Source organism: Bombina bombina, unplaced genomic scaffold (assembly GCF_027579735.1).
Source record: "Bombina bombina isolate aBomBom1 unplaced genomic scaffold, aBomBom1.pri scaffold_408, whole genome shotgun sequence".
Classification (NCBI taxonomy): domain Eukaryota; kingdom Metazoa; phylum Chordata; class Amphibia; order Anura; family Bombinatoridae; genus Bombina; species Bombina bombina.
This window is the reverse complement of record NW_026512545.1, coordinates 195,857-207,933: the sequence shown is the minus strand read 5'-3', so window position 1 is coordinate 207,933 and position 12,077 is coordinate 195,857. Positions and strand designations below refer to the sequence as shown.

The window sequence follows — 12,077 nt, the reverse complement described above, 5'->3', positions numbered from 1 at the left end:
TCTTCTAAATCGACTCTACTTTCCCTTTCTTTCCAGGGTAACAAATTATTTGGTTCTCAGTTGGATTCTATTATCTCAACTGTTACTGGTGGGAAAGGATCTTTTTTACCACAGGATAAAAAATCTAAGGGTAAAAACAGGGCTAATAATCGTTTTCGTTCCTTTCGTTTCAACAAAGAACAAAAGCCTGATCCTTCATCCTCAGGAGCAGTTTCAGTTTGGAAACCATCTCCAGTCTGGAATAAATCCAAGCCTTCTAGAAAAGCGAAGCCAGCTTCTAAGTCCACATGAAGGTGCGGCCCTCATTCCAGCTCAGCTGGGAGGGGGCAGGTTACGTTTTTTCAAAGAAATTTGGATCAGTTCTGTTCACAATCTTTGGATTCAGAACATTGTTTCAGAAGGGTACAGAATTGGTTTCAAGATAAGACCTCCTGCAAAGGGATTTTTTTCTTTCCCGTGTCCCAGTAAATCCAGTGAAAGCTCAAGCATTTCTGAAATGTGTTTCAGATCTAGAGTTGGCTGGAGTAATTATGCTAGTTCCAGTTCTGGAACAGGGGCTGGGGTTTTATTCGAATCTCTTCATTGTACCAAAGAAGGAGAATTCCTTCAGACCAGTTCTGGATCTAAAAATATTGAATCGTTATGTAAGGATACCAACATTCAAAATGGTAACTATAAGGACTATCCTGCCTTTTGTTCAGCAAGGGCATTATATGTCCACAATAGATTTACAGGATGCATATCTGCATATTCCGATTCATCCAGATCATTATCAGTTCCTGAGATTCTCTTTCCTGGACAAGCATTACCAGTTTGTGGCTCTGCCGTTTGGCCTAGCTACAGCTCCAAGAATTTTTACAAAGGTTCTCGGTGCCCTTCTGTCTGTAATCAGAGAACAGGGTATTGTGGTATTTCCTTATTTGGACGATATCTTGGTACTTGCTCAGTCTTTACATTTAGCAGAATCTCATACGAATCGACTTGTGTTGTTTCTTCAAGATCATGGTTGGAGGATCAATTCACTAAAAAGTTCATTGATTCCTCAGACAAGGGTAACCTTTCTGGGTTTCCAGATAGATTCAGTGTCCATGACTCTGTCTTTGACAGAAAAGAGACGTCTAAAATTGATTTCAGCTTGTCGAAACCTTCAGTCACAATCATTCCCTTCGGTAGCCTTATGCATGGAAATTCTAGGTCTTATGACTGCTGCATCGGACGCGATCCCCTTTGCTCGTTTTCACATGCAACCTCTTCAGCTCTGTATGCTGAATCAATGGTGCAGGGATTACACAAAGATATCTCAATTAATATCTTTAAAACCGATTGTACGACACTCTCTGACGTGGTGGACAGATCACCATCGTTTAATTCAGGGGGCTTCTTTTGTTCTTCCGACCTAGACTGTAATTTCAACAGATGCAAGTCTTACAGGTTGGGGAGATGTGTGGGGATCTCTGGAGGTGAGATTACCGATCATTAATTTGGAACTCCGTGCAATTTTCAGAGCTCTTCAGTCTTGGCCTCTTCTGAAGAGAGAATCGTTCATTTGTTTTCACACAGACAATGTCACAACTGTGGCATACATCAATCATCAAGGAGGGACTCACAGTCCTCTGGCTATGAAAGAAGTATCTCGAATTCTGGTTTGGGCGGAATCCAGCTCCTGTCTAATCTCTGCGGTTCATATCCCAGGTATAGACAATTGGGAAGCGGATTATCTCAGTCGCCAAATGTTGCATCCGGGCGAATGGTCTCTTCACCCAGAGGTTTTTCTTCAGATTGTTCAAATGTGGGAACTTCCAGAAATAGATCTGATGGCGTCTCATCTAAACACGAAACTTCCCAGGTATCTGTCCAGATCCCGGGATCCTCAGGCGGAGGCAGTGGATGCATTATCACTTCCTTGGAAGTATCATCCTGCCTATATCTTTCCGCCTCTAGTTCTTCTTCCAAGAGTAATCTCCAAGATTCTGAAGGAATGCTTGTTTGTTCTGCTGGTAGCTCCGGCATGGCCTCACAGGTTTTGGTATGCGGATCTTGTCCGGATGGCCTCTTGTCAACCGTGGACTCTTCCATTAAGACCAGACCTTCTGTCGCAAGGTCCTTTTTTCCATCAGGATCTCAAATCCTTAAATTTAAAGGTATGGAGATTGAACGCTTGATTCTTGGTCAAAGAGGTTTCTCTGACTCTGTGATTAATACTATGTTACAGGCTCGTAAATCTGTATCTAGAGAGATATATTATAGAGTCTGGAAGACTTATATTTCTTGGTGTCTTTCTCATCATTTTTCTTGGCATTCTTTTAGAATTCCAAGAATTTTACAGTTTCTTCAGGATGGTTTAGATAAAGGTTTGTCCGCAAGTTCCTTGAAAGGACAAATCTCTGCTCTTTCTGTTCTTTTTCACAGAAAGATTGCTAATCTTCCTGATATTCATTGTTTTGTACAAGCTTTGGTTCGTATAAAACCTGTCATTAAGTCAATTTCTCCTCCTTGGAGTTTGAATTTGGTTCTGGGGGCTCTTCAGGCTCCTCCTTTTGAACCCATGCATTCATTGGACATTAAATTACTTTCTTGGAAAGTTTTGTTCCTTTTTGGCGATCTCTTCTGCCAGAAGAGTCTCTGAATTATCTGCTCTTTCTTGTGAGTCTCCTTTTCTGATTTTTCATCAGGATAAGGCGGTGTTGCGAACTTCTTTTGAATTTGTACCTAAGGTTGTGAATTCCAACAACATTAGTAGAGAAATTGTGGTTCCTTCATTATGTCCTAATCCTAAGAATTCTAAGGAGAAATCGTTGCATTCTTTGGATGTTGTTAGAGCTTTGAAATATTATGTTGAAGCTACTAAGTCTTTCCGAAAGACTTCTAGTCTATTTGTTATCTTTTCCGGTTCTAGAAAAGGCCAGAAAGCTTCTGCCATTTCTTTGGCATCTTGGTTGAGATCTTTAATTCATCATGCCTATGTCGAGTCGGGTAAAACTCCGCCTCAAAGGATTACAGCTCATTCTACTAGGTCAGTTTCTACTTCCTGGGCGTTTAGGAATGAAGCTTCGGTTGATCAGATTTGCAAAGCAGCAACTTGGTCCTCTTTGCATACTTTTACTAAATTCTACCATTTTGATGTGTTTTCTTCTTCTGAAGCAGTTTTTGGTAGAAAAGTACTTCAGGCAGCGGTTTCAGTTTGAATCTTCTGCTTATGTTTTCATTAAACTTTATTTTTGGGTGTGGATTATTTTCAGCAGGAATTGGCTATCTTTATTTTATCCCTCCCTCTCTAGTGACTCTTGCGTGGAAAGATCCACATCTTGGGTAGTCATTATCCCATACGTCACTAGCTCATGGACTCTTGCTAATTACATGAAAGAAAACATAATTTATGTAAGAACTTACCTGATAAATTCATTTCTTTCATATTAGCAAGAGTCCATGAGGCCCACCCTTTTTGTGGTGGTTATGATTTTTTTGTATAAAGCACAATTATTCCAATTCCTTATTTTATATGCTTTCGCACTTTTTACTTGTCACCCCACTTCTTGGCTATTCGTTAAACTGATTTGTGGGTGTGGTGAGGGGTGTATTTATAGGCATTTTGAGGTTTGGGAAACTTTGCCCCTCCTGGTAGGAATGTATATCCCATACGTCACTAGCTCATGGACTCTTGCTAATATGAAAGAAATGAATTTATCAGGTAAGTTCTTACATAAATTATGTTTTTTTTGTAATATTAGGTTTTAGTGTAAGGCAGCTTAGGTTTTACTTTTATTTCACAGGTAAGTTTGTATTTATTTTAACTAGGTAGTTAGTAAATAGTTAATATCTATTTACTAACGAGTCTACCTAGTTAAAATAAGTACAAACCTAAGCTGCCTTACACTTAAACCTAACGGCTAGATTTAGAGTTTGGCGGTAGCCGTCAAAACCAGCGTTAGAGGCTCCTAACGCTGGTTTTGGGCTACCGCTGGTATTTAGAGTCAGTCATTAAAGGGTCTAACGCTCACTTTGCAGCCGCGACTTTTCCATACCGCAGATCCCCCTACGCCATTTGCGTATCCTATCTTTTCAATGGGATCTTCCTAACGCTGGTATTTAGAGTCTTGGCTGAAGTGAGCGTTAGAAATCTAACGACAAAACTCCAGCCGCAGAAAAAAGTCAGTAGTTAAGAGCTTTCTGGGCTAACGCCGGTTTATAAAGCTCTTAACTACTGTGCTCTAAAGTACACTAACACCCATAAACTACCTATGTACCCCTAAACCGAGGTCCCCCCACATCGCCGCCACTCTATTAAAATGTTTTAACCCCTAATCTGCCGCTCCGTACACCGCCGCCACCTACGTTATCCCTATGTACCCCTAATCTGCTGCCCCTAATACCGCCGACCCCTATATTATATTTATTAACCCCTAATCTGCCGTCCCCGCTATCGCTGACACCTGCATATTTTTTTAACCCCTAATCTGCCGCTCCGTACACCGCCGCAACCTACGTTATCCCTATGTACCCCTAATCTGCTGCCCCTAACACAGCCGACCCCTATATTATATTTATTAACCCCTAATCTGCCGCCCCCAACGTCGCCTCCACCTACCTACAATAATTAACCCCTAATCTGCCGACCGGACCACACCGGATTGAACTTGAATCAATTGAAATTGAATCAATACCTTAATTCCGATTGGCTGATAGAATCCTATCAGCCAATCAGAATTCGAGGGACGCCATCTTGGATGACGTCCCTTAAAGGAACCTTCATTCGTCGTCTAGTCGTCGGAAGAAGAGGATGGATCCGCGGTGGAGGTCTTCAAGATGGAGCGGGTCGTCATCGGCTGGAACAACATAGAAGATGCCTCCTGGATGAAGATGTTTGCCGGTCCGGATGTCCTCTTCTGCCCGCTTGGATCAAGACTTCAGCCGGAGGATGGATGTCTTCAGCCCCCCGCTTGGGCTTGGATCAAGACATCGGAGCCTAGACGGATCGCTGATACCCGGCGTGGTGAAGATAAGGTAGGAAGATCTTCAGGGGCTTAGTGTTAGGTTTATTTAAGGGGGGTTTGGGTTAGATTAGGGGTATGTGGGTGGTGGGTTGTAATGTTGGGGGGGGGTATTTTATGTTTTTTTTCCCAGGCAAAAGAGCTGAATTCTTTGGGGCATGTCCCGCAAATGGCCCTTTTAAGGGCTGGTAAGGTAAAAGAGCTTTTCTATTTTAATTTTAGGGTAGGGCATTTTTTTATTTTGGGGGTCTTTGTTATTTTATTAGGGGGCTTAGAGTAGGTGTAATTAGTTTAAAATTGTTGTAATATTTTTCTAATGTTTGTAACTATTTTTTTATTTTTTGTAACTTAGTTCTCTTTTATTTTTTGTACTTTTAGTTAGTTTATTCCATTGTATTTATTTGTAGGTATTGTATTTAATTTATTGATAGTGTAGTTTTAGGTTTAATTGTAACTTAGGTAAGGATTTATTTTACAGGTAATTTTGTAATTATTTTAACTAGGTAGCTATTAAATAGTTATTAACTATTTAATAGCTATTGTACCTAGTTAAAATAAATACAAAGTTGCCTGTAAAATAAATATGAATCCTAAAATAGCTACAATGTAATTATTATTTATATTGTAGCTATATTAGGGTTTATTTTACAGGTAAGTATTTAGCTTTAAATAGGAATAATTTATTTAATAAGAGTTAATTTATTTTGTTAGATTTAAATTATATTTAACTTAGGGGGGGTGTTAGGGTTAGACTTAGCTTTAGGGGTTAATACATTTATTAGAGTAGCGGTGCGGTCCGGTCGGCAGATTAGGGGTTAATTATTGTAGGTAGGTGGAGGCGACGTTGGGGGCGGCAGATTAGGGGTTAATAAATATAATATAGGGGTCGGCGGTGTTAGGGGCAGCAGATTAGGGGTACATAGGGATAACGTAGGTTGCGGCGGTGTATGGAGCGGCAGATTAGGGGTTAATAATAATATACAGGTGTCAGCGATAGCGGGTGCGGCAGATTAGGGGTTAATAAATATAATATAGGGGTCGGCGGTGTTAGGGGCAGCAGATTAGGGGTACATAGGGATAACGTAGGTTGCGGCGGTGTACGGAGCGGCAGATTAGGGGTTAATAATAATAATATACAGGGGTCAGCGATAGCGGGGGCGGCAGATTAGGGGTTAATAAGTGTAAGGTTAGGGGTGTTTAGACTCGGGGTACATGTTAGGGTGTTAGGTGCAGACTTAGGTAGTGTTTCCCCATAGGAAACAATGTGGCTGCCCCATTGTTTCCTATGGGGGAATCGTGCACAAGCACGTTTTTGAAGCTGGCCGCGTCCGTAAGCACCACTGGTATCGAGAGTTGCAGTGGCGTTAAATATGCTATGCGCTCCCTTTTTTGGAGCCTAACGCAGCCCTTCTGTGAACTCTAAATACCAGCGGTATTTAAAAGGTGAAAAAAAGCCAGCGCAGCTAACGCACCCCTTTTGGCCGCAGAACTCTAAATCTAGCCGTATCATTGCAAAAATAATAAACACCAAAATTATTATTTTTTTATTAACTACAAGAACACAAGCAGTAGTTATAAAGATTAGTTTTAAATACATCCTTGTTTTAACTACAAGCTCAATGCAACCATATCGCACGCACAAGGTGGCTTTTTCAAAACTTGTAATGGCAGCGCTATGGGGGGGTGAAATAACGCAACTTTTGTTGCGTTCGTTTCGCACCCTCTATAGCGCAAAACTTGTAATCTAGGTGATATATATATAGGCAACCTCTATACTCAACCATATTTGTGTACTAGTGATGGGCTGTAAAATAACAGGCTTTGTGTCACATCATCTATATGGTACAACAGAAATGCATGAGTAATACAGATAGCTGGGGAGCTGCTAACAATACCAGAATGTGTTGTTGACACCTGTTAAAATGACATTATCACATGAGTTTTATTATTTTCTCTGTTGAAGATTTTATATATTGCTATGAGATAATAAACCACCTGGGAGCCATTTCTTTTTATTTTAACTATAAGCACAAAATTATTAGTTATAAAGATTAGTTTTAATTACATCCTTGTTTTAACTATAAGCACACAAGCAGATAAGTTTTAGGATTGAAATAGTTGTGTTACTAAAATTTACTATAAACACAAATTTTAAAGGTCTAAATACATTAGGTAGAAAATTACAACATTAATTTAAATTTACTTTAGTCTTTGGCTAAGTGAGACTTGTTAAAAATAGTCTTTTAATCCCCAGTAAACTGCCCTTAAAGTGATGGTAAATTCAAGCGTATAACAAACGCTAGGATTTACCATCACTAAAAATCAAGTGATGAGATACGTAAAAAAAAAAAAAAGGTTCTAAACTCACCTTTTCTGTGCCATTGAACAGCGCTAAACTCATCGGCTCCAGCCGCCCACAGCACATCGCTCTCCTTTTAATGAGGTGCTGCTTGCAACTAAGAGCCAATAGCCCTGAGTGTCAGCTGACAGGGTTCTGTATGCACGCATGGTTATTCATTTAGAGGTGCAAGTGGCACCTCATTGGTAGAATAACGATGTGCTGTGGGCGGCCAGAGCCGCTGAGTTTATCTCTGTGCAATGGCACAGAAAGGGTGAGTTTAGCACCCTTTTTTTACATATCTCATAACTTAAACTCCACTTGAATTTTTAGTGATGGTAAATTCTAGCGTTTGTTAAACACTTGGATTTACTATCACTTTAAGCCTTAGCATAGAGGCTGGGGAAAGGTCGAGAAGTCACAGTGTCTTCTACGAAGTTAGGGGACAAGCCAACTCAGAACAGTTAAAATGTTCTCATGATTAAATAATTTTGTCAGTAATAAATAACATATCTCCCATTGTGTTTCTTTTTGACAGGAGAATTCACAAACTGCAATAATCCTAGTCATGATCAGAGTTCAGATTCTTCTTTAAATCTTCAAATTCAAAGACGCCACATGGGCAATTCATGTTTTGATTATGGGAAATGTTTTACCTATAAATCACATCTCATTAGTCATCAGAAAAATCATACAGAAGAGAAAAAAATTTCATGTTCTGAGTGTGGCAAATGTTTTCTCAAGATATCACTTCTGAATAGACATCTAAAAATTCATACAGGAGAAAATCCATTTTCCTGTTCTATATGTGGGAAATGTTTTAACCGTAAAGGAAATCTTGTTGCTCATCAGAAAATTCATACAGGAGAAAAAGGATTTTTATGTTCTGTATGTGGTAAATGTTTTACCTGGAAATCACATCTTATGGTCCATCAGAAAATTCATACAGGGGAGAAAGGATTTTCATGTTCTTACTGTGGGAAATGTTTTTATCATAAATCAAATTTTATTAGGCATCAGCAAACTCATACAGGAGAGAAGGCATTTTTATGTTCTGACTGTGGGAAATGTTTTACTCAGAAATCACATCTTATTGTCCATCAGAAAATTCATACAGGGGAGAAAGCATTTTCATGTTATGACTGTGGGAAATCTTTTACTCTGAAATCAACTCTTATTAGGCATCAAATAACTCATACAGGGGAGAAAGCATTTTCATGTTTTGACTGTGGGAAATGTTTTACTCTGAAATCAACTCTTATTGATCATCAGAAAATTCATACAGGGGAGAAAGGATTTTCATGTTCTAAATGTATGAAATGTTTTATCAGGAAATCAACTCTTATTAGGCATCAGAAAACTCATATTAAAGAAAATCAAGGTAATCAGAGCTTAACCTTCTAAGTGCAGAGGGTGACATGTAATTGTCACCCACACAATACCTTGTGCTGATGACAGCATGTGATCCCCTGAGCTGTGCAGCTTTCGAGCTGTTTGAGGCCCCTTCTGCACCTTAGCATTTACAAAGTGTTCTAGTGTATTGGGACCATATAGGGTCCCTATATAGGTTTGAATAGCTAAGTGATCAGCTGGAGCCCGTTTATACAGATCAAAGATATAAATAAAAGCCCTTATTTATGTGACAAAATTTAGATACTGTTGAGGGCATTATAGTCAGGTGATCACTGAGGTAAGTGTTTCCCTTGCTAGAATTTAAATTGCTGCGTAAAATGCATTGTATTGAAATATAACATTTTTTTTCCTTTTGAAGTTCAATTACTGATTTATATAGAAAAGCAATGTGTTATTTTCCAACAACCTTGTTTACTAAAATTGTAATTCAATATGCATTTCCTTCTTAATACAAGGAGGGTCCACGGCATCATTATTATTTTTTATTTGTATAGCGCCGCAAAATTCCGTAGCGCTGGGTACACTGATAGGGGTATACAATGACAACATTTTTGATAAAAATCCAAAACATAAAACTAAACAAATCTGGTACAGGAGGAAAGGGGCCCTGCTCCTGAGAGCTCACAGTCTACAAGTTTTGGGTGCAGAGATATAAGGTTGGGGTAGAGTGTTACATCAGTTGTAGTTCCAGTAGTGAGTCAGGCAGGTCATGTATTAGTTTGGTTTGGATGAGGGATGGAGGAGATATGGTACGCCTCTGAATAGGTGGGTTTTCAAGGAGCATATGAAGCTATACAAGGTTGGAGACAGTCTTATGGAGCGGGGTAGAGAGTTCCAGAGGCCAGGAACAGCATGTGCGAAGTCTTGGAGGCGGGAGTGGGACGTAGAGATAACAGGAGTGGAGAGACGTAGGTCAGAGGTTGATCGAAGAGTATGGGATGGGGAATATTTCCTGATAAGAGAGGATATATAGTTGGGAGTTAGGCTGTTTAGCGCTTTGTAAGTTAGAGTTAATACTTTAAACTGTATTCTGGAGTGTATGGGGAGCCAGTGTAGAGACTGGCAGAGCAGAGTCGCTGATGTAGCTCGGCGACTTAGGTGGATTAGTCTAGCTGAAGCATTCGTAATCGATTGGAGGGAGAGAGGTGGTGTATTGGAAGCCCATTTAGGAGTAGGTTGCAGTAATCAGTGCGTGACAAAATGAGCAAATGAATAAGTATTTTTGTTGTTTTTTGAGTAAGGAAGGGACGAATTCTGGAAATGTTGCGTAGGTGTGAATGGCAGGATTTGTTAAGCGCTTGTATATGTGGGTTGAATGTGAGCTTTGAGTCTAGTGTGACCCCAAGACAGCGAACCTGGGGTGAGATTTTGACAATAGAGTCTCCAACTGTCAGGTGTTGGATGTCTCAAAGTGGGGGAAATAAGAAGCAGCTCAGTTTTAGACAGATTGAGTTGGAGGTAGTGTGAAGACATCCAAGAGTAAATTTCAGAGAGGCAGTTGGAAATCTGAGTAAAGAGGGAGAGATATCAGGAGAGGAAAAGATAGATTTGAGTATCATCAGCATATAATTGGCACTGGAATCCAAAGGACGCTATAAGTTTTCCAAGAGAAGGATGTATAGAGAGAGAAAAGCAAGGGACCCAAGACAAAGCCTTGCGGTACTCCAACTGAGAGAGGCATAGGATCGCGAGATATGTTGTTAAAGGGAACTGAAAATGAGTGGTTTGAGAGATATGAGGCAAACCAGGAGAGGGCTGTGCCTCGGATGCCAAATGAATGTAGTATTTTTAAGAGGAGAGGATGGTCAACTGTGTCAAAAGCAGCGGATAGGTCAAGAAGAATTAGTAAGGAGTAGTGGCCATTTGCTTTAGCTGATAACAGGTAATTTGTTACTTTAGCAAGAGCATTCCTGACTGTTGGGAAATACTGAACCTGGCCACCAGGAGGAGGCAAAGACACCCCAGCCAAAGGCTTAAATACCTCTTCCCCTATCCCCCAGTCATTCTTTGCCTTTTGTCACAGGAGAATGGCGGAGAAGTGTCAGAAGTTTTCGGAGTTTGTTCCTCAGGAGAGATATATGCCTTTCATTATGGAACTGGAGTTTTAAGTAGTCTTGTGAGCCTCTCAGTGAGAGCATTGACAAAAGTTAGATTCTGGAGATGCAGGGAGAGTCTTTCTGTGAACCAATCCAGACTGCCTGCTAACAGCTCCTTAAGCAACCAGTGTTGACGAGTTTCACTGTCTCCTTTTCTTCACTCAAATCCATGTCAGGAGCGATGCTACAAGACTGTCACACTTGAGAGGCTGTGTTTCTCTTCCGCATGGATTCTGGTAAGATCGTTTACATTTTTACGATTTTACGCTGAAGACAGGGTCACAGTGGGGCTCCTTTTATCTTAATAGAATCATTGGGGATTAATCAAATGTGTTCTTTGATTTATGCTGCTTTTATGTGAGATTTATTTTTGGGCTCATAGACTGTTGTTATGCGGTAACAGAACATACAGGTTTTTACTTTCACTTTGAACGCTGCGCAGCTTGATAGCATTGGCGTGCTTTTTCGCATGGCAGGGGTTGTCCTGCATTGCGCACCACGTGACCGGGTGTGGTCACACTTTCGTTTTCTCTTTCCTGACCGAGCTAACTGTCGGAGAGGTCACTTTTTTTTCTCTGAGTGCCTGGGTCTAGGAGATGGTGAGTGCCCCAGTCATTGGGGGTATTTAGGTGTCGTTTTTGAGTAAAAGAAAACGCTCATTTATTTTTATCCTACTGTTGTAAGTGCAAGCTATGGAGGATCCTGATATGCTTGAGGGTACTCCCTTTATTAATAGTAATACCTGTCTATATTGTGAGGAGGCCTTGGTGTGCCCGCCACTCAACTATGTTCAATATAAATAAACAAGGTTATTTTGTCTAAAAAGGTTAACCCCTTTAGTACGACTGAGCCTTCCACCTCTGAGGACTCGCCGTCCCGTGAGGTGCGTGCCCATCAATCATCTCCATTGTCTCATGCAGCTTCCCATAGCACGCCTGATCCTCTGTCTGGAGAGAGCCTTTTACCATCAGACTTTACCTAGAAGTTAAAGACGGCAGTGTCTGAGGCCTTTAGTGCTTTACCTTGCCCTGCTAAGCACAAGCGAAAGGTTAAACATAGCTCTCCGGTCCAGGGGACATCCAGTGATTTGCTTGATTTGTCTGCTTTTCAGGTATCTCAGGATGGATCACACTCTGAGTCTACCTCTAGGCCTCCTGCTGCAGAGGAACCAGCCTTTAGATTTAAAATTCAACACTTATGTTTTCTTCTTAAGGAGGTTCTGTCTACTCTAGAGGTTCCAGA

At 40.5% G+C, this 12,077-nt stretch overlaps 1 protein-coding gene across 1 annotated transcript in view; it reads left to right on the top strand.

Annotated features, from left to right (window-relative positions):
• The window catches only part of LOC128644356 (zinc finger protein OZF-like), a 60,371-nt gene extending 49,707 nt beyond the window's left edge, over positions 1–10,664 (top strand). The window contains exon 7 of the mRNA XM_053697009.1: positions 7,865–10,664. Within this exon, the coding sequence (XP_053552984.1) occupies positions 7,865–8,730 (866 nt within the window). The 3' untranslated portion in view covers positions 8,731–10,664. The remainder of the gene's footprint in view (positions 1–7,864) is intronic.
• Positions 10,665–12,077: the final 1,413 nt, after the last annotated feature.